This window comes from Gouania willdenowi, chromosome 13 (genome assembly GCF_900634775.1).
Source record: "Gouania willdenowi chromosome 13, fGouWil2.1, whole genome shotgun sequence".
NCBI classification, from domain to species: Eukaryota; Metazoa; Chordata; class Actinopteri; order Blenniiformes; family Gobiesocidae; genus Gouania; species Gouania willdenowi.
Window position 1 is genome coordinate 7,473,872 of NC_041056.1, and position 23,776 is coordinate 7,497,647.

General features: G+C 38.4%; 1 protein-coding gene across 4 annotated transcripts in view; it reads right to left on the reverse strand.

Annotated features, from left to right (window-relative positions):
* tiam1b (TIAM Rac1 associated GEF 1b) overlaps positions 1-23,776 on the reverse strand; it is a 62,915-nt gene that overhangs the window by 25,144 nt on the left and 13,995 nt on the right. For 2 of the 4 annotated variants that reach the window (XM_028464738.1, XM_028464735.1), the window contains exons 2-7: positions 10,285-10,370; positions 8,324-9,221; positions 6,153-6,609; positions 4,320-4,492; positions 3,341-3,565; positions 290-475 (exon numbers count right to left, since the gene is read on the reverse strand). In XM_028464738.1, the coding sequence (XP_028320539.1) occupies positions 290-475; positions 3,341-3,565; positions 4,320-4,492; positions 6,153-6,609; positions 8,324-9,211 (1,929 nt within the window). In that variant the 5' untranslated portion in view covers positions 9,212-9,221; positions 10,285-10,370. Of the gene's footprint in view, positions 1-289; positions 476-3,340; positions 3,566-4,319; positions 4,493-6,152; positions 6,610-8,323; positions 9,222-10,284; positions 10,371-22,565; positions 22,702-23,776 lie in introns of those variants that run through there. The other 2 variants (XM_028464736.1, XM_028464737.1) reach the window with 2 other exon arrangements.

The window sequence follows — 23,776 nt, forward strand, 5'->3', positions numbered from 1 at the left end:
CTTCTCCTTACAAAATCCATTTTTTATTTTAAGGCACATGAGTGTGGTGCATCAGTGGGTGGGAAAAACTGAAGGAAAAACTTTTCAAACTGCATACATGTGCTAGACTGTGAAACAGAAGCCCCTGAGAAAACATGGTGGTTTGACACAGTCCATTTCTGGCAGAGAAGGACAGCTTTGGTAGATTTGAAGAAGACACAGTAACTTGGACCAAAGCAGAACAGCATTCAGGAATCTGAATTCTTCTTCATGTTATTAAGCCATGAAGAGGCAAAGAGGGGTTAATTACCAGTGCGTGGAAGGAGGAGACGGAGAATATTCCCAGTCTGCCCATTGCCAGCTTAGTTGGACGGGAAGCGAAGGCCAGAAGGCGTTTAGGGTTAGGTAACTCTCCGCCCTGCAGGCTGGCCAGGTAGCATCTGAAGCGAAATAGATCCATGTGGAACTGCTCCAAGTTCTGCTCCCACAAAAAGATCTGTGGAGATAAAGATAAAAACTTCTTAGACGATCACAGGAGCTCTGGTTGGACACCTGAACGCAGCACTGGAGCATCTCCACTCTGTTCCTGAATTCAATGTTTTCTGGGGCAGTGGAGCAGGTCATTGTTATTATTCAGTGGGCCGTCCCCTGCCAGTCACGGTCCCGCTCTGCACTTTAGAAGAAGCAGGCGCTGCCATGGCCGAGGGTGACATATTACTGCCAAGTCGCCTTGAGACGAGGAGTAAACAACAACTCTGTGGCATTCTACTGGCAGGTTGGTTCACATTTCCGTGCAGCAGGAACTCTAGATCCATTCAGGGCTGCATAATTTAAAAGGTGATGGTGCCAGCTCCAACCCGGGCACCACCAAACTAACCAAACAAAGGCCATTTGATCCTTCTCTCTCTCTGCAAACAGACCTTTTATCATTGAAAAGCTCAGGATAATTGAGAGTGGCAGGGTATTGACTGGTGCCAACAACTAACTCACCATTTTAGTTCAAAAGCAACACAAAAAATGCAGAGGGAAATACATATTAGAATCATCAGCCTCAAATGATCCAAATAAAACCTCACAAAAAGGAGTTGTTTTAACAAAAATATTAAGATATTTCCTCAAAAATGGTTTAAATCTCTACTTGAAAGTATTTATTTCCACTGTAAGCAATCAGTTTTTGACCTTTTGGAACAATGTCATGCATTGCATTGTGGGATGTGGAGTCCTTTAGACCAGTGGTTCCCAAACAGGGGTACGTGCACCCCTAGGGGTACAGGAACATATTGAAGGGGGGTACTTGGAAAGACTTAATTAATTTAAAAATCATTGGGAAATGTTCCTAGTTTCTTTTAAGCTATTTTTTGGACAAAATCACCACAAATTAACAGTACTATTGCTCAATAAAATACTATATTTTCTTGTAATTTATTGAAACAGGATAATTCTATGCTGTAGAGGCCATTTTATCACACTTCTGACAATAATTATATACATTTTACAAAGGAAACTGTAGTAATCACATAAAAGGTGTAGTTTAAATAAATTCCACTCATTTGTAGGTCAAGCATTAGGGAACCAATGTTTGAGACACATTTAGGGGTTTATGGGGAGCCTACTGCTCCACAAATGAAAAAGAATTAAGAAATTATGGAGAGGGTAGTTATGATATGAAGGAGATACACATGATTTGACGAAAATGCAAAGGGGGTACACGGGACAAAAAAGATTGGGAACCACTCCTGTAGACGGATGCATAGAAGTGTCTTTACATCATTCTTAGCATGATTTTTTGACTTTCTTTGTCAGACGAGGAGAGCAGAGATGCCCCATGTTCCCCGTGATATCATCTAAACTACAAAATAAACACAAATCGTCATTGTTTTGCCACAACGTTAAAACACAAGAAGTGTGTTTACAAGTCACTCTGGCACCGTTTTCAGAGGCAAACAAGAATTCATGGTAAGAATGAAGTAAAAACACTTCTATGCTTCTGTCTATGGGACTCCACATCCCAGAATGCAATGCAAGAACCTTCTCTGAAACGTCAACAAACCGAGAGTTTACGGTGGAGAACAAAACAAATTTATCAGCTTCGATTTATTGATCTATTGGTGCTACACTGTGTCTTTATCCGTTACATTTTTTTTTATATCTCCAGAAGCTGAAATCTACTTTCAAATTCAGTTTTGTATTTTTTGCTTTATGCAGTTTTTGTCGGGCTCCACTCTTTGATTTCACAAGTTCAACAACTTGTGTTAAAAGCCACCAACAGCACAGCAGGATGCTGATGACTGAAGGACTAGTGGAGAGGAAAATCAGGACAAAATCACACCTTTAATCACTCTTTCCAGGACGAACAACATTTAGAAAGTTTTAAATGCTAAATAACAGTTGCTTGAACTAAACTGCTGCAGAAAATCCTGCATCTGACATAGTAGGATTGTGCATTGCCATGAATCTGTCAATACAATACAACTTTCAATCTCAATCAATCTTTTATTTGTATAGCGCCAAATCATAACCAATGGTATCTCAAGACACTTTACAGTAGAGCAGTCTTAAGGACGGACTCTTCATTTTATGGATACACACATATGCATATATACAGGTACGTATATACACATACATATGTATCCCACACCCAACATGAATTCATCATGGCGGCAAGGAAAATGCAAAGTTTACTTTGCATTGTAAAGTGACCTTGGGTAACCTGGTGATGTTCCAAATAAAATGTATTATTATTATTATTTTTGCGCTTTGCATATCACAATACAATATATCCCGATATATCCCAATACTAAACTATACAATACACATATCAATAATTACACATTTCGCCATACAAAATTGTGCAAAATGGTATGAAATACAATTTATTTCATTTTCTTTTTAACTTGTGAGAACAAGTAAATGTAACTAACTGTAATTCAAGTACAAATATCAAAAACAAGTGGTATGTTTATCAAACTGTCAAATACATCTTTTTTTAAAGTTTAAGTTTAGCTTCTACAACAGATTCTGATTATGTTAATTTCTTAAATTCATCTATAAAAGTGTTTTTTTTTTTTTTACAAAGTTTTATGAATATAAAGTGCAATCAACTTCCAAGCTAAAATGAATTGAGAGGTGAGGTAGTTTAACAAGGTCTAATGTGGTTCACTGACACCTAGTGACCTGGCATTTACGTGCAAAAAACATGATTAAAAAAATCAATTTAGACATTTTTTGGATCGATACCATAATTGCGCAGTGAAATATCGCAATATATTGCGGAATCAATTTTTTTCTTACACCCTGATGAAATATGATTATGGATTATATTGAGTTGGTAAAATCACTAAGTTTTCGTTTAGATGCTTACTTGTTCGAGGATGGTCTTTCTCTTCTTGGCATCAGAGACGGCTGCCAACTGCATGTCTCCCATCTTCTTCATCTTCTCGTCCATGTTGATCTTCTGCTCCAGCTTCTTGATCTCGGCGCGTACGAGTCGAACCGTGTCCTCCCTGTGATGCTGGCGGGCGACGGCGGTGGCACATGCTGAGTGGATGGCAGTGATCCAGTTCTCCAGCTCTGTCTGGCTGCAGGTCTGTGTGAGTGGAAGCAAGTCACAGGTTAAACCTATAGCAGTCAAAATAAAAAAAGATCTTCATTCTCGTGTTTCTCTTTTCTTAAGATTGAGGATATTTAATGTGGAAATAGGAGTTCGTCAGTGGTTCCCAAACTTTTCACAGCCCCGTACCCCTTCAGACATTTAACCTGAAGCCATGTGCCCCCTACCACTGCACACTAAAAAAATCATCATAATGTAATGCATTTTTCACAACCTTGGGGTCGTGACCCTATGTGGGGTCACATAGAAATCAAATAACCCCATGAAATGTCTGATAATTTGTAATAAAAAATATTTTAAATGGTTTAATTAGAATTATTTTTCAAATTATAACACCACACACAAAACAATCTACAATACTTTCACTTTCGCAAACATAAATCTAGTTCAAATAAAATGTGCCAGCTCAGACATTTTTATCCTGCATCTTGTCACTTTCTGCACTAACCCCAAGAAACATGATCAAAAGCTAATTCTAGAAAGAAAACCAAATTGTGATATTAAGATGGCGTCAAGACCCAAAAAAGGTTGGGAACCACTGATGAAATGTCACAAACAATGTAGCCCTACAGTTGTCTCTGAATTTTACCTATCATGTTGAGGAATAACTTTTTTTTTTAGGAAAATGAATAATAATCTTTAAGGAATGTAAATCGGTAAAGCAATGTAGCTCTCGTCATATTTGCCTGTACCCCACTTTGGGAACCTCATCACTAAAGCTTTCTCCTACCTGGAACAGAAATGCATCCCCCAGTGAGTTGCTGAGACAGAACACAAAGTCCTTTTTTGGATGCTCAGGTACAGCCTGGACGATACTGTTCTCCACCCAGATGGCGTGTTTGGGAATGCTGTTGTTGTCGATCCCAGAGCGACCGTCGGTTTCATAGAAGAACAGAGTGCAACCTGGGAATTTCAAAACAATGCATCATTTGCCAGCAACAAATGCTTCATGGCCTCACAGCAATACCCATTTATTTTAAGCCAGATATGCTCAAACTACTTAATTCTGCTCTCCAGTGGTCAGCAAAAGGAAGTGCAGAATTCTGCTGTGAAAATCAACCAGGCTCTGAGCAATGACATCACCATTATCACACTGAATTTGTGGTTTGACTTAAAGCTGCAACACAAAATAATTTAAAATTAGTAGAAAAAAACTTGTTGTTTTGGTTTCCACTGTAAAGAAACGCAGACATGTTTTGCACATTGCATTGTGGGATATGGAGTCCTGTAGAAGAATGCATAAAAGTGTTTTTACTGCATTCCTACAGAGATTTCTTGTGTTTGCCTCCAAAAACTCTGCCAAAGTGACTTCTCAACACATTTCTGGTGTTTTGTTGTGGTAAAACAACAACAGATGTTTATTTTCTAACTAGAACAAAACTGGTGTCAAGCCAAAAACTGTCCTCGTTGTCTAGAAAACAAAATAAATCACGGCTAGAATGAAGGATGAATTAAGTAAAAACTAGGGGTGTCCCGATCTGATATCGATATCAGATATCGGTCCGATATTAGCTTGAAAACGAATATCAGATATCGAATTCAAATTTCCGGATTTACCAATATTTATTTATTTATTTAATTTTTTTCCAATTCATTTTTTTATTTATTTTAGTCAGTTGTAGAATACTGTCGATATTATGTTGAAGGTTAAAATTTATGTAACCAATTGGTTAATAATAAATAGGTCAGTTTTTCTCATACCTACTGTTGCTGACTATTGTTTTCACTTGATCACTTGATAAAGCTTTTACAAACATTCCACACTACAAAATAAGTAATTATTATTTTTGTTATTAAATAAAATAATATTCATGCTGATATCGGATCAATATCAGTATCGGCCGATACGCAAGGCTGCAATATCGGTATCATATCAGAAATGAAAAAGTTGTATTGGGACATCCCTAGTAAAAACACTTCTATTCATCCATCCACAGGACTCCATATCCCACAATGCAATGCACTAAACTTTTACGAAAATGTCAATAAGAGAGTGTTTACAGTCAAAATGAAAAAAACCTTTCAAACTTTTTTCTTTCCTTTTGGAGTAAATGATCTTTGACTTATTGATCTATGAGACCTAGACTATGTCGTTATCTGGTTATCATATCCAGCAGCTTTAATGTTGATCATAAACATGTTTTCTTTTCTAAAAAAAACAACACAATTATGAAAAACATACACTTCACAGAATACAAATGAATATGTTGATGACATCTTTTCTGAGAAAAACCCAAAGAAAAAACCCAAATCTAAAATACTGATTGATCTGACAAGAAAATACATTCAAGCAAATTTGTTTTAAATGCTTTTTAGTTCTGTATGTTACATCCAATCTCATTTATATATGTTTTTTTTTACTTGTCAGCAAGCAAATATTTATTTTTTTTAAATGTCTTTATCCTCAATAGTTTTCCATCTAGCAACTGTAAGTGTATTCTAGAGGTTGTTTTTTTTCTCACCAGGTGTGTGTATGCAGATTTTAAGTCCTCTATTGGCTAGTAAATAAGTCTCTATTACTAAATTGAGTCAAACTCATATCTTGGACGTGTAATCGACCCACCTTTGAGGGAAACCCAGTAACTCTTCCACTTGCGTCTTGTGGCCGACTCAACCTTCTTGTTCTTCTTGTGTACAAGGAAGTTCTTCACTGCGAGTTTGCCAGCTTTGCGCACCATCCCCTGGACGACGCTCAGTAACAGGTCAGACTGGTAGGCGGAGCTCATGGTGCTTTGCTCGTCGCTGAGGGCAGACCCTGCCTCCTCCATGCACTCGGTCTGGCACGAGCTCATCTCCAGCTCTTGACGGAAGTTCTCGTACACTCCCTGTACGCACTCGTTGGCTCCGCCGCCGCCGCTGCTTCCGCTGTCGCTGCCGGCGAACATGTTCCTCCCGTGGGTCGAGCACACGGAAAAGCTCGCGGACATGGTCTTGTAGCGCCGGGACTGGTGCCCTCCTTCGACCGTCACCCCATCGATGCCGCTGTCTTCGTACTCGCTGCCCTCGCCGGCGGTGACATCCTGAGTTGTTCCAGAGGAGAAAGACAGGTGAGACGGCATGGCAGCCACTTTTTCCGCATCACTGTGAACAGCAGCTCCTCTCTGTCTTTCTAACAACGACCTCTGCCCATCCAGGATCGAACAGTTTCTGTGAAGCTAGCAAACAAAACTTCGGGGTTCACCTAATTCTGCTTCGAATCAATCACTCGCGGCAAAGTGTTTGCTCTCGTCTGCACTCCCTCTAGCAACACGGGGTCTGCCCTTTCCTACCCACTTGGCCAAAGGCTCCTGGGAGATGAAGGGGGTTTACACTGAGTTTGGTATCTCCATCTGGTCACATGACCTAATCATGCGCCACAGAGCACTATTCACCAGGGTTGCCCGTGCCCCCATAGAGACAGGGCCACCATACATGTTTTTTACTGTGACAACTCTTCCACAGGCCTCCCCTCATTATCATAAGAATAGAGCGAGGCATTTCAAACAGGGAGCTGCCCTGCTCGGCTCACCCCTCCCATCACTGCAGTCTGCTCTCCACAGAAAAACAACAGTTTCATCAGGAGGCAACCCATCGCTCCCCTGACACAAGCTTTCTTTTAGCTCCTAATCTCTTTCAGCAGCTTATTATCCATGAGCTGAATGCAGCAGAGGAAATGCCCAGACACACAGCGATGGAAGGTGTCTAATAGGTGATGCCACAAAACTGGATTAGGTTTCTGCTCAAGTTTACAGGAGAGGCCATGACACAGCTTGAAATGTTCAGGTTCATGGAATGTTCAGACTCATTATCTTTATGTAAGAGGTACACATAAAAATATAATCAGGCTGATTCTGTCCACATTTTTGTCCTGATTTGCTCCTCCAAAACGGGTCGGGTCGACAATCATAAACATTAAACTGTTTAATATTTGCGTTCCAAGTTCAAGTTCAGCGTCAGCATTTGGAAATATCTCAAACAGGGCTGAATTATATAATGTTAGAGGATTTCCCTGGCTTTATCAAGTAGGAGCTCTGAGTTCAGGTGGCGTTCCCGGGGTTGGGGTCAATATTAATTGCAATAGATAATTAATTACACTTATGGCGTAACTATAATTGTAACTGCATTGTAATTGAGTTTAGATAATTGACTTTGTAATTCTAAGCAATTTCCCCCTGGGATTAATAAAGGAATTCTGATTCTGATAAAAACACATACGTAGTTAACAATTATTAAAATGTGTTTAATGTCAACTTTTCCCACTACTTGTCAGTTCTCTTTAGGATCATTTTACCATAAAAAAAAAATAAATCTAGAAGTATACTGACAGAAAAAAGGCTAAGACGCCCACACTAAAAATATTAATACCAATATTATCATTGATTAGGAAGCTTAACAAGGTAACCAAGAGATGAAAAACACTTTAGATGATAGAAATGATAATGGGTCAAAACTGACCTGTTATCATAAGAGATGCTAATAGAAAGCTAACAAAAGAGGAGGGTTACATTTCATGGCCTTATTTATTAAAGGCTCAGAAATTGTGATTCATTGTACTCTGATTCAAAATGTAATTGTAATTGACTTACAGGGAATTAAATTTGATCTGTCATTATAATTGAGCTGTAATTGAACAAGTGTTGTGATTACGATCAAAACTCTTCTAAGCCTGATTTTTTTATCTCCATGTGTTGAGTCTGTAACAGCTAAAACATTTCTTCAGATTTAGAAAATCCTTGTGGGTACATGGTCTCTTACCTGTATGGTTTGTGCCCTCCTGCGCTGCATACTGGCACTTATATCTGGCTGATGGCTGCTCAGGCCTTCAGAGAGACAGTGAGAACGTCGGCAGGGAAGGGTGTACGCCCCATAGCTGTTTCCATCTTCCTCCAATGGAGAGATCATCTTATTGTCCTCACCCTCCCAGTTTGCCCTGCTGTTGTTGTGCCACTTGGCATAGCGACCTTGCGTTTGCCTCCGCGCAGGAATCGGCTGTGTATACAACTCATCCAGTGAGTTAGCACGATCAGCCGAGTCCGTCGGGCTGGACTGAAAGTGACCTTGGCAGGCTATGTCTATGATCTCCTCTGTGCTGGTCAAGTGGTCCTGACTGACATCGGACAGGGAAAACTCCAGGCTGTCATCTCGCCACATGTCTGCTGATTTGGACCTTTTCTTAAAGCTGACGGTCTCCTTGAGGCACTCACGTGATTTTTGAATGTACTTCACCTCGCTTACATACAGATCGTCATCCTGAGCCTCCTCTGCCATTGGACCAGGTAAGGTTATGTGCATTGTATTCCCGTGCACGGAAGGATTGGCCAGGTCATTGTGAAATGAAACTGGCCGTAAGTTCATGGCAACGCTATCCATCCAGATGGAACTTTCAAAGTCTGGAAGGACGTTTGTCTCGTTGAAGGGTTCAAGTCCATTATCCGCTAGGGACTGAGGGATGCTGGGAGTGCTACTTGAGCGTGTGCTTGTCTCAGAGTTCCTGTGCTCTATTTTACCAGATGAAGCATGGCGGGAGCGTCTGGGCTGCTTGTTTGAGAGGCGAAGAGACCGAGACATGTGTTTTCGTGACAAATAGCCACGCCTGTTACTGTAGAGGGCATTGTCCCCGTTCTGGCTCTCCACATTTCCCATGATTCATTGGCTGAAATTAAGAAGAATATATGTTCAATTAGATTGACAGGGATAGATAGAGAAACATACAAATAAAGTGTAAAGTTTGGTATGCATAAAAGAGACTGGTAGTTTTGACATTGATTTGAGGGTAATTAATCTAGTTCCTTGTGCTTGAAGATTAATTTTCAAATCTGAGTTGGGCTTAAGTTATTAGACCAATCGAAAGGCAATGTCAGCTGTCTACTACAGAACTAATATACTTTTTTATGGTGAGGTCAGTTTTGACGTCCTTTGGAGACAGAGTCTGCGCAGTAAGGTCCGGTGGGAGACGCCCTGGTAACACGCCCCGCCCATTTAGCGTACTGCCCTGATGACTTACGCAAGCCAGCTACGCCAAGAATACAAGCATCTATCGCACTGGAAATTCCACCAATGGCTTAGGACAATTTACTGCAGAACAACTTATTTTGACAGCTCAAAAAAGACAAAGAAACTGAACGGAAAAGTTAAATGGCGTCTCGGCTTCCCTTCACAATGTAACTGCTATTCACAAAGAGAGCTACGCAAGACCCGCGGCTGTCAGTCATCGTCATATATGACGTAAAATCCTGTTTTTCCAACCTCTAATAACTTATTTGAAAACAAACTTCACAGAAAAATTAGCACTTGAACACAATGTAGGGTGATAACTAACGATCACAGGAGAGTTTAGGTTTGGAAAAAGATTATGTGACAAGTATTTTAACTTTACAGTTTGACCCACATCCCATCTGTTATCATTGAGGAGGCGGGGTTTATGACCTATACTGCAGCCAGTCAGCAGGGGCAGCTCTAAAAATAAAAGCTTCACTCCACCGTGGAGATTGTCCCGTCCCTTATTTTTACAGTCTATGGTTTACCCCACCATCCAAAACAAGCAAGAAGGACTTTAGTGTGACTAGTGTGGCTGCGGTGTGCTGAATGCCTGTGGAATAAGGTCTACTGTACATTCCACCTTTGTAATGATGTTGTACAGTTTGCTTTACCAGTATAATATTAGCCCATCACCTCAACTGTGTGTTTAGTCTTTGGTGAATTTTATAAAGGCTTACCTGCAGAAACGTAAGGATACTTTTTGCATTTTGTCAGTGGTTTTTAGCCTTCAGTACTTCAGTAGTTGGTGCGATTTGAAAAGCTCCTGAAAAAGAAGCAAACAGTTATTTTTAACAACTCCTTCTCTTTACAGTGAGAAGTTTTTTTTCCTGATGGTGAAAATGGACATCTAAATAGAAAACACTACTTCACTTAATAAACACTACCCTGGAAAGAATAAAGAAGGTGATACATGCAGAATCGTTCTGGAATGGAGAGACTGAAGGGGCAATATGAGCTCTGTGTGAGTGAGCATGAGTTATTCAGAGATGAAGTGAACCATCCATGTAGCATTGCTCCTAGCTCTTAGGCACCATCTCCTGCATTAAAGATGGACAGATTGAAAGCGTGAGGCGATTGCACAAGTTTTCACTACAATGCATATTCAGACTTCATCTACCTGCCTTTTGGCTGGACACTCTGATCTCAAAAAGCTTTGGTGGAGCTGCAACCATCACCAGATGAGACATAAAAATGAACTAAACATGATGTGACTTCAATTTTCTTTTTGGTTTTTTTTTTTAATGCCACTGACGCGAGTGAGTGTGAGCCCATTCCATTAGTGCTGCTGCATGCACTGGGGCTAACAGCAAAGAGGGGCGTTACGTAAACTAGAGCTGACCCCATTTTTCTACCTTGTTGCGCTCTTTTCCTTTTTTTGTATGCTCATCATCTCTCGGTAGTACTGCAGTGCACGGCCTTTGATGCTGTTGAAGCCCATTTATATTTCACATAACCTTGCAGTCTGCAGGGACTTTAGTTTAATCTCATTTTGGAGATACACCACAAGCAAATACTAAGCGTGATTGTAACACAATGTCAAGCGATTTTAGTGATAGTTATTAGCTTGGCAATTACAGTCCGGGAGTAAAATGATGAAACTATGAGTATGTGGTTGATGTTTATTACAAAAATAAGACACACACAAGTCATTACAAGGGAGATTTGACATTGGACATTAATGTTTATAGTTAAAGCAGCGCATGAGGCAGCAATCTTTTCTTCCACAATCTTTGTTGTTCAGCCCTAAAATGTGCAAACCAGCTGGACAAACGATACTCATTTTAAGCCTTAACATCTTTGCCACTTAAAAGTTGGGGCAAAAACTATTTAGAAAATTTCTAACGCTTTTCATGACGATCCCTCAACTTTACAGTTGGGATGTAATGCTGGCAAGATGCCTTAATATTTATATTGAGGACATCCGACACCACATGTACTCAGAATTGCTGACTCACCAATACCAAGTACAGATAAAAGTATTAAATGAACAGTCTGCCTTAAGAGTTCATGTGCTTGTTCATGTGGATTTGTTGTTTTTGTTTCTTTTTCTCTTAAGGATTTTATATTTTGATAGAGCTTTGAAATGGCTATCGTTGTAATTGGTGCTATATAAAAATAAAGTTGAATTTAACTGAATTGAAGAGTAGTCACTCTCACTAACCTTACAGTCTTTCCAGACAGCCAACATTGTTGTTCCACAACTTTCTCATTGATAATTCACATCTAATTGGTTGAGACTGTAACTATATCAGTGGTATTGGAGAACATTTTACGAATGTGAGTACACACCTCAGTTTAGCTTCTGATTCTCGATATCATCATCAGCGCATTCCTAATTAGTATAAAAGAAAGTATTTATCAACAAAAGCAGAGGCGTTTGGCAAAAGTGGAAAATACCCAAGTAGCTCATACCCATCCTTATAAATCGATTCATGTGAATTCAACATTTGTTTATTAAATGAGTTATTTAGCTGAAACTTATATTCTTGAAACATGATATTTTATGTTAATAATCAGGGCAGGTCTCATTTGTTTCCAATTAGTAAAAATGTAATCACACACGATGACATTATTTCTATGTAATTATAAAAACACCTGATTTAAGTTGTTCATAAAAAGCAAATATTCTGAGTTGTCTTTAGAAAAAGAAATTTTTGCCAAAAAAAAACAAAACAGAAAAACACACATTTATAAATTACTCTGAACTGATGAGTCTGGATTAAATCCTTATCTCAAACCTCTGCAAAATCCATGAAACATTGAAAAATATTAAAACCATTTTTACAAGACTTTTACCAGTGTAATATTACATTAGCCATTCAGGCTAACAATCTGCTAATGCTATTAATACTAATCTAATTTAATTAGTTTAAGGCATTTTAGACATGCTGCATTAGTTTTTAAATGAATGACTCTTCTTTTATCATGATGATCAAATGTTCACAGTGAAAGCTTAATCAGTGGTATTGGAGAACATTTTACGAATGTGAGTACACACCTCAGTTTAGCTTCTGATTCTCGATATCATCATCAGCGCATTCCTAATTAGTATAAAAGAAAGTATTTATCAACAAAAGCAGAGGCGTTTGGCAAAAGTGGAAAATACGATAATAAATAAAAGATTATGGACATACTTTATCATACTAATATCATTACCGGATATGAGTATGATTCTTTTCATAGAATAAGATGGTGCTAAATCACAAGATGTCAAAACTGGCGTCATATATGCTTGATGGATGTGAACTGCAACATAGAGGAGCTACAACTCAAGCATACATCTATCATTGAAGGAAATTGAGAAATCTTTTCTTGACCAGAGAGCGGTGACAGAGGTGTTCTCTTTCAAATGGAAACAAGCTTTGAATCTTTACACTGAGGATGTTGACTGAGGCGCCTGTTATCCATCATCGTACTCCGGCCCTTTATGTCGCTCCCCAAAGGACTCATCAGCCCTTCACACCTTGCTTCAGTTGATAGCAGTGACTCTGAGCGATGTGGGTCAATGGCACAGAGATAGTGGAAATCCAAACATCGATGACCGGACAAAATGTTGGTTAAGTATTGGCAGCCCATGGTCAAAAAGACTTCATTGATTAGCTAATGACTAAGCCGTTTTTTTTCGAGGAAAGTCAGAGGTTTACATGGTATAAATCAAGTTTCTATGCATACAAATTTTCTTTGAAAGCTGATTTCAGGTCAGACAGATATACTAAAAAGCACAAAAACTACACATTTCCAATTACAGGCTTGTTTTATTTGTTACATTTGTTGAAAAATAGCCTTGTGTGTAATGCTTCTTGTGCACAGAATACATAAACTGCTCTTTATGAATAGATGAGATAGAAAGGCCAAGTTTGGACGTCGCCCTTTTACCTTCTTGGTTCTCTGAGAAAAACACCTCCAAAAACACAAATGGATAATACAGTCTTTTCTTCTCCTTCAGTTCGGGGGGTTTTAGATGGAATAGAACTAAAGAAATATGAAGCATGTATCGTAATAGGACACAGTAAAGTGGGATGAATCTCCTTCCCAGTGGCCTATGTAACAGCACATAACAGCAGGATGCAGCAAAATCATCTGTTCAATCCCTAAATGAAAAAAATTGAAACTACAGGAGATCCCAGTCACACACTGATTAAGAAAAGGGAATCCAGTGAGCCGCAAGATTAACAACTAAACAGCTTCAAGTAAAGTGGTCACATAATAATGCCACTGTGGGAAGCACGTAGTACATGGCAATGCATCAAGTCTTTTCTAGCTCTTTTGTTTTCTTGTTACCGATACTTTTCCAACATGCTACATTCCCTGCAATTTGTATGAATAAATGTTATTTTTTCTGTTTGCAGAATGATCGATGCCTCGTCTTTTTACAAATCGAGGGAAGCGAAAGCTACGTCGTCTTTAAAATGATAACAAATGACAAAAAAATTTGTTTGAGGGTTCAGATAATGTCAGCAAGAAAATATACAAGACTTCTTTGTTAGACTTCACAAAAACAACCAATCTGTAAAATCTATGTTTTCTTATAAAAAGTCACAAATCTGTATTTAGAGCACTGACACTCTGTTTTACAATGCCAACACCTGATGACAATGAATATCAGTGGCACAAGCAGTGGCAAACATTCACAATTCATCATAGCGCATTGTCTCATCCCTAAGAAATCTATCAGACAAGTAGAAGATTTAGGGTCCTTTTGTTATTAAAGACCACTTAAAAGTAAAACTCTAGGTCACAAATTCTTGGGCCTGCTGGAACAAGAACAAGGAGAATATTACTCCAACCCCCCCCCCCCCCACCTGTTTCTTCTCTTCTTCAGGACAAAATGTCACATTGAGTGTATCAGTGGAGGAAACCAAGACGTTAGCCCCGAGGCCAAAATCTTGACTACAGACATTCGAAACAAGGCAGAATCTATTTCCAGCGTGGTCACACAACCCTGCTCATGACATCCATGTGAAACAATCATCCTCGAGATGAATCTAACACCTTGGTCCCAAACATCACACACATGTCAAGATGAAGATAGAAACACAGAGTTGTTGTTTGATTTTTACAAAAAAACAACCCAAAACATCCCTGTTGTTTACTTCACATATAGTGGTGATAGGAAAGAATGCATTGGGCCAACTGCCGGGGTAGTTACAAGCTCTGACACAAAACCCTGTAATCTGAACACTCTAGCCTCCTGAGATAATAACAGGTAGCTAAAGCAGGGAAGGGAGGGGTTACTATTGAAAAATGCACTCAAGATTTAGAAATCTAAGCTAAAACAACCCAGAGATGCATATTTGTCAATACAACTGTTTCTCCAAAAAGCTTTTTCGTACACTTTTCTGTCCACACTGTATTATTTAGAGAGGTATGTATCACAACAAAGCTTTTCTAATCTTAACCCACTCTCAAGAATCGCTAAAATGCAAAATCTGGAGAAAAAATGGCTGGGATAAAAGAAACGGCACAGTTTATTTTAAAATGTAGCATCTTGCACTTTCAATTCATTTGTCACAGATAGAAGAGAATGGGTGGAGGCACACAGGCACAACATAAACCAGCGTGTGTCTCTGTCAGTGTTTAACTAGCAAGCACTGACCTAAACCACGACAGGTTTGTTTATTTACTCAATTACCATTCATTTATGGCACTTTTGCCAACAAAAATATGTAAAAACAAAAACACTCAAAGAGCGTAAACCTTCACCACGCGTCAAATCTCGTTTTTGTCAGATATTAGCAGTTATCTGGACCAGTGATCCTGATATTGTACCATGATCATTCACACTTTAAAGGCTTGTAAGAAATTTCTATCCTCATCAATAACAATACATTAGATCCAAATGTATGGGTACCTCCATTTTTTTGAAAAGCGTAATGAAATGCTCAATCTGGATGAAACTCTGTGGAGTAATTTAGCAACCAGCCCAAAAGAACTGAGTGAAATTTCATAAAGATCTGTTAATTCTGAACTGAAAAGTGAATTTTAGAAATTTTACCAATGATGAGAGATAGGAATTCTTAAATATTCAAACTGATCCAAAATCTGTATATTGATCCGGATCCTCTCCAAAATATAATAGAATCTTCTATGGCATTAGGTCTATCTTTGATTAAAAGTTTGTCAAAATCTGATATGTGTACTAATTACCTGGGTAGGAAAATAGTCATTAAAATCTGATTAACATAAAATCAAAAAGTTGAATAGCAAACCATTATTCATTTGGAATCTGTTTCTTGCAACACAAACTATTTTGACTTCTGATAAGACAATGTAAAAGGGATAAGAGTGAAAAATCTAACAAAATTGCTAACGGGTGAAGTGACGTCTTCCTCTGGTTTTCCCAATGAAAATTTTAAAAATCCAACTAAAAGTGTCTCGCCAGCCATTTGAGATCTTTCACCTGCTGGTGCACTGATTACATGTTTGAGAGAAAAGTAGAAAAAGGGCTGCCATTGCATCTGTGACCCATGTGACCTCCCAATGAAAGGCTCAGGTGGCTGTGTGCTATGAAGCCAGCGTAATGGATGGAAGCAGCCTGTAGAGAGAAGCCGGCACATATCAAGCAGAATCATAGGTGTCAGCAGAGCTGCTGTGAAAGCTGGTGGGACAACAGCAACTAGCTGTGAAGATGGATCGATGCTGGTGGAGGGAATTTTGGGTCCTTGACAACACTGTGTGCAAAAGCAAGAATTCAAACTACGGTAATAAAGAAGATGCACAAATGTTGCATTTTAATCCATGATTCTCAGTAACGTGGCCTTCAATGTTGTAAAACTACAATAAGGTGAGAAGTAAAATACAATTTAATGTATGCAGGGTTTTTTTTAACCCTAATGAAACAAAAGGTCTGATTCTGAAAGCCTGCTGTTCAGCACCAGCTGGTGTTATTTAGCTCAGTGACACTTTTGTCCCAGCCAGTGTTTTCTCAAGGGCATCATTGTATGCAGAGGTCATGTCTTCTGCTGGTGTTAAAGCTGTGAGAGCTTCACGCACAGCTGATGCTGCTGGTCCCGTCGAGTCAACACAGCTTTTGTTCACTCTTCGTGTTTGGGAACCTTTTACCAGCCGAGAAATCCAGACAGTTCTAGAGAATTATGGGAATCGTATCCTATGTGTTAACGGGAAGTATGGAATATTCATTGTCCCAGAGGCATTTTTAATAGTTTTTTTCCATCTTTGTCATCAAAAGCAGCAATTTGTTTGTCTAGAGGGTCACAGCTGTGGTGCCATCAGACCACATCCTGCTCGTAGCTCTTTAGCTCCTCAATGGCAGCCTTTGAAGTTCCTAATGGCTGTTGGTTGAGGGCGGCCATAAAGCCATTGACCGCTGGTGGGACATATGGGCTTGAATGCAGGAGGATGCTATTGTAGTGATTTACTGAGACAACAGTTGAGTTTTGGCGGGAGTACTTATTCCATCTCCTATTAAAACATCTGGGATTGTTTTTTTTTTTAACAATTAAATTGTTTTTATTAGTATGACTGTATTAAATTTAGATATAAATGACCTTGCATGTCTTACGAAATACATTTTACACCTTATCTGATTTAAGGCAAATTATTTGTGATGAACAAAAAGGTTTTTACACACTGCTGAAGATCATTTCCAACAAAAATATTCAGATTGAGCCTAATTTATCCTGTTTTTATGAGCCATCGTTAAATATGAAATCATGTAATAATCGTATTTTATTACATAAGATTATGTAATGGGCTTGAATGCAGGATGATATTGTAATGACTTACTGATGGTGTACAGATTCATCTCATTTTGAAAGCTCTGGGATTGATTTCTTTGTTGTTGTTTTTTTTAAATCAATTAAATCTTTTTTTAACAGTAGGGCTGCAATAATTTTAGATATGAATGTAATTGCATGTTCTACAAGATACATTTTCCACCATAACTGATTAAAGACTATTTTTTTGGATGAACAAAAATGTTTGTTTTTTTTACACATTGCTGCAGTTAATTTCCACCAGATATTCACATTTAGCCCAATTTATCCTGTTTTCATGAGCCATTAGAAAATATTACATATAATAGCCTTATTAAGTATACAAAGCGCTGAATAATCCTTCTTAGAGAATTTTACACCAATTGGCCACAACTTTTAGAGCCACCTACCAAAGATCCTTTGTAACACAGTCTGCAGCTATGGAAACCCATTCCAACCAAAGTGCAATGCAAGCAGCACAGCCTGTGAACGCTGCTTTTCCTAACTCGGTCCACTACTTTGTAACCTAAGTCATGATATTGTTACAGACAATTGGTGTGGGTCACTGAATTATTGTGCCTCGAGCTTCTTTCTGGTGTTTGCAAACGCGAAGAAAAGCGTTGACATTTAAAACCTCTGAAATAGTCGCTGCTATCAAGATTATCTGCGAGAGAAACTAAATCAATCTCTTTACGGCTTTAGCTGCAGTGACAGGATATCAGAGAGAAATACCGTACAATCACCAGTAGATGTTTACATGAGGACCTTCTCATATTCATCCACTGGCTTAACCAGTGAAAAGGTTTCCCCTGGTTAGGGGGATCAATACAACTCTGTCTGTACATGTTTCACATTCCATTTCCCCCCTAACTCCACACGTACCTAATAATTATCTCTTCACACCTGGAGCAAACAAACTTGACAGTTTTCTTATTATTATAAATAACTACTTTTTTACCCAAACGCTTGTCCTGTGAGACGTCTGCCAAGTGACAATATAAATGTGTTATAAATCCAGCTTTGACGGTAAAATAAACAGCTTTAAGTGACACCAAGATCTTAAGTCATAAATACAGTTCTGGAAATATGAAAGAGCAGGGTTTGACACATTTAGCTTGTCTGTAGCATTTCATCTGTAGCTACAAAACAGTTATTTTCCAGGTCTTGAACAGGGCTATCAAACATGCCATTAGTTTCAAGTGTTTTCCCCTAAAAATAGCTTCGAGTGCAAAGCTTACTCAAAAGTTGCATCTAGGTCAGTGTCGTCAACCTTTTTTTTTAACTCCAATATTTATGAACACGGGCAAGTATTTCAAACCTTAACACATGGAAATGGCTCCTTTCCAAACCCATATTTATTTCACATATCAAGTTCCTTGATGGAGAAAAAAACAAACGCACATCCCAGGTATTGGTACGTGAATACATTTGTATTCACTGAGGAAGTTGGTTCTTCATGATATCCTTGGAAACAGCAGACTCCTATTGCCACCTCAACCGAAACACCCCTGGAGCTTCCAACTCCCTGCTATGTTGCATTGTGCACCGAAGCACAGCCGAACTGGATCTTGGCACACATGACTACACAAAGTAAAGAAGAAAATGTGTTCTCCTTCCTTTAAAGCAGTCATGATGACAGTTTCCAGTACGGTCGTCTTTTATTAAACTGTGGTGCACCACTGGGCAATTCTCCTGTCAGCTAGAATTCAGTATATTTAATAAATTCTTACTTAACACAGCTTTGCTGAAGAGGCTGTCATGAGTTAACAAATAATTAAATTAAGTTACAATAGTTAAGGTTACATTAAAACCATTTGTGTGCAATTGCAGTCACAGTAAATGATTAACACTTTAATATCATACTTCCGCTATCAAGTATTTCATATTGTGATACAAAGTGGATACTTTGTGTCTGATAAACACAAAACAAGTGAAAACGTTGAGCCAACTGAAGTCAGAATTCCAAAATTCACAAAAGGAAATGCAACATTCTGAGGTTTTACTGCATTTCACTAAGTAAATCCTGCAAGATGTTCAGGTGCTAATGCTAGCTCCTAGCTAACCTACTGTAGTTAGCTACTGTAAGCACCTTTAACAGTTTAATATAAGTAGGAGAGTTGTCCTACAAAGACAGCTTTGTGTACAATCATATAAAATTTTATGTATGTTTGGTTTTTGTACACATGCGTAGCTTTGATATTATAGTTAGCTAATAGGCTAATAGTTTTAAATGGGAGGCGAGTGACCTTGTTCTGATAACTCGGCAAATCTTATTTACCAATCATTCAGATATTTTAAAAATACAACACAATAATCTCGAAGAAGTACATAAAGAAGTGCTTTTGTCGCCCAATCTGTAAAAATAACTAATGTAGGTGTTTTGGTTCAACTGGGGCCCATTTTAACTGGTGACCAACATCTTATTGCATTGCTAGTTAATGTTAACAGCAGATGTAGAAAGTTATAAAGTGTTTCTATTAAATATAACACTGTTTTATAAGGCTCTCCCACCAACAGGGTCAATGTATTCCTGGGGGCGCTACTGCACATAGCAAGTGATTGTGGACACATACTCCTGTGTGATGAAAGTCCAATTGATTACAACCATACAGCTTATATAGGGCTCTTATTGTGAAATGCTGGAAGCCAAAAACATTTATAAACACTGAACGGGATTAAATATTGACTCATTTGCATATACATAAATCTCCAAATTTCACTCTGTGAAGATAAAGATAAAGATAACATTTATTAGTCCCACAAAGGGGACATTTGCAGAGTTCCAGCAGCATAGAAATAAAACAGTGTAATAAAAAAAATGGAAAAAGGAAGATAAAGAAAGTTAGTGATAAGATTACCAATGATAAGAAACAAAAACACATGGTAAAAAGAATTAATGCTGTGTTTTGCAGTTTGATCTTACAGTGGACTTTTTAAGAAAAACTCATTTGCAACTAAAACCACAGACACACACTTGACTAATATAATGATCTGTGGTCATTATCCAAATGATCTATAACATATAAACAAATAATTTAAATAAAATCATCTCAGGGCATTTGCAAATGCATTTTATAGTATTTATTCTACTGTGTGCTGTGCATTTTGTTTTGGGGAAATATGGACTAAAAAACTGAGCAACTAATCAGCTTTCCTTTATTCTCATTTAATTACATGTTTGTATTTTTTTCAGATGGATGCTTTTTAAAAAGTGCTGATTATACATGTAAGATTCCTTAGTCATGACAGAGGGCAATTGTCAAGATTTATAAGCCTGGGAGCAACAATCTGAGCTCCTGTCCCACTAAGCCTTGAGCGGTCAATACATTACCATAACTATGACACCAGATGACTGACTCTCGCCCCTCGCCCCTGCAACAGGAGCCCTGAGGGGGCTTTCAAACGCAAAAGCTGGGATTTTTTTTTTTAAATGAACTCGCACACGATGAAGTCCTCCGACCCCCCTCTGAGATGTGTACTGGGAATTCCCTGTGACTTTGACCACATCTCCCAATTTGCAATTCATCATCCGTCTCTTTCTCCGCATCACAAATACGGACACCAGCGCTGGTGCTTTATCATGACAAACAGCATGGACACAGCTGTATTGTTTCTCTCTGCTGGTGTGTGAGTGTGTGTGTGTGTCCCACACACGCACACACACACTCCTTACAGTTGTAGGTAAAGTTTTCCCCTACACATGAGTGCTTTAGGTATAAACATGGAGGAAAGACCTTCCAAAACAGCAGCTGTGAGGAGTCGGAATAGAATATTCTTAACGATTAAACTTTTTCTACACATAAATCCTTACACTACAAGTCAAGAAACTCACAATAATGTACAAAGCAGTTCAAATCCATGCAGAGTAAGGTTGTAAGAAAAAAATCAATTCAGCGATATTTCACAACACGATTATCGTATCAATCCAAAAAATGTCCAAATACATTTTTTAAATCATGCTTCTTAAAGGAAAAACAAAGCATTAAATTGCGCTAACATACGCATAGCACGTAAACACCCGGTCACAAGGTGTTAAACTACGTCACTCTTCAATGCATTTTAGATTGGATTGGCTTTCATTTCATAAAACATACTGGAAACCTTTTATAGATGTATGTGGTTACTTTTTTAATAATAATTTAAGAACTTAACAGAATCAGAATGTGTTGTAGAAGCAAAAGTTAAACTTTTTTTTTTTTTTTTTAAATGCAATTTGACAGTTTGATAAATAAACCACTTGTTTTTTATATCGGTACTTGAATTACAGTTAGTTACATTTACTTGTTCTCACAAAAAAAAAATTCAATAAACTGTAGTTCACATAATTTTGTACTTGTAAAGGTGAAATTTGTAGTTGTTGATAACGCGATAAATCGCTTTGTATATCGTATTGTTAGTATTGTTGTGACTTGCAAATTGTGAAGGGAGTTTTTTCTCCCCACTTTTGCTGATGCATGTTCATGTAGGTTTGTTGGGTTTTTTCTTTTTTTTCTTAAGAATTGTATACTTTGATTGCGCTTCGAGATGACTATTGTTGTAATTTGCGCTACATAAATAAAGTTGAATTGGGTTAGGGTTAGGGGTTAATTCAATCGTATCGTATCTTCGGATTCATGGTAATGCACACCCCAGGGTTCCCACACTTTTTTTCACAATGATTTTTCAAAACTTTTCCAAAACATTTTACCAAATTTCCATGACTTAGTTCTGAACCGCTAAGATCTATTCAAGACCATTAGAGTGCACAAAAATGAGCAAGCCTTTCCCAGTGCAGTAGCGTAACGGATGCATCAGCTATTGAATATAACATTAAAAAACAACTAAGTTCTACCGTGTTTAATTATAAGATCATAATTTCACTTTGCAGACACATTAACTAAAAGTGATGTACAACGTAAGGTGTTAGGGTTAAGGGACTTGCTTGACGTCCTATAGTAATGTTGGATTTTAAACATTAAAATACTTTTCCAAAACAGTTAAATTATTCCATGACTTTTCAAGACTGGAAAATCGTTTTCTCAAATTCCATAATTTTTCCAGGGATTTCATGGCCATGGGGACCCTGACACCCCTAATGCAAAGAGACCACACACAAATGCCACACAGGCTGGTGATAGATAGATAGATAGAGCACCTTTAGGACAGTGGGAGGTGACTGGTAACAGACCCATTTGTCTCCACGACCAAGCAAGCAAACACACAGCATTAATGTAAACAGATGATAACACAATAAATACACTTACCTCACTGTGTGTACTCACAATGTGTACATCCTGCTTAATTCCAACCTGTAGCAATCCCACTGATCAGTTACAAGTGAAACTCCATAAGAGAGCAATATTGATAGTGTTCCTGGAAGCCATACACACTGACTCTCACACACGAGGACGGGCTGAACTGAGAGGGAGAGAGAGAGAGAGAGAAGGAGGAGGAGTGACCGTTCATAGCCCCCCCACCCACTTCTTTCTTTCCCCCCTTCTCGTCCTTCACACCATTCTCCTCCTACCTCCTTCATGCTATAGATCTCCCCCTCTAAACTACAAACTTTTTGCCAGGAGGAATGTGTTCCCTCCTTCGTTCCATCTGTAATTGCCCTTCCACTCCCTTAAGAGACGCTCAGTGTTTACTCTGATCATTGCAACCCTTTTTATTTCTTTTGAACTGAACAAAAACAGACAAAATAGCCAAGAGGCTAATTTTTACTTTGGCAAAAAATGAAGATTTATATGTCTATAAGTCTAGGAAGATGAAGGTCTACACATGTACTCATTATTAATGAGACAAAGGCAGGAGTAGATGTTGTATGGCGAGTCAATTCACCAGGGGTTCCAGCTTCATTTAATAAGAGGGGACAGGGTTGAGGGGTGGGGGGAGGAGAGCGAGGTGCATGAGGGCACATCCACGTCTCGTCTGCATCATAAGCTCAAGAAACAGCTTTGTATGCACATTGAACCGTAAAAACAGGCCTCGGGCTAGTAACCATAATTTGGGTCAGTACTGGTATAGGGGTGACCCGATACAACTTTGTCACTTCTGATACAATACTAATATTGCCAGCTTGGAAATTGGTCAATATCGATATGATACAATATTAGCACGAATCATACATACTTTTATTACTTTTTTAGTAGCGTGGAATGTTAGAAAAGGCTTGATCAAATGATATTACGGTACTCAAATATAGAACAATAGTCAGCAACAGCATGGATGAGGAAAATATACCCAATAGTAACCAATGGGTTACATGAATTTTAACCTTAAACATAGGAATAACCTACAATTGAATAAAATAAATAGAAATAAATTAGAAGACCAGAAAAAAAACAATCCAATAAAAACAATTACGACGGCGTATTAGGCCACATTAAAACAAAAAGAAATGTGAGCACTACGAGATTAAAGCTGTAATATTTTTAGATTAAAGTTTTGAGAATAAGCCGTATCAAAAAAAAAA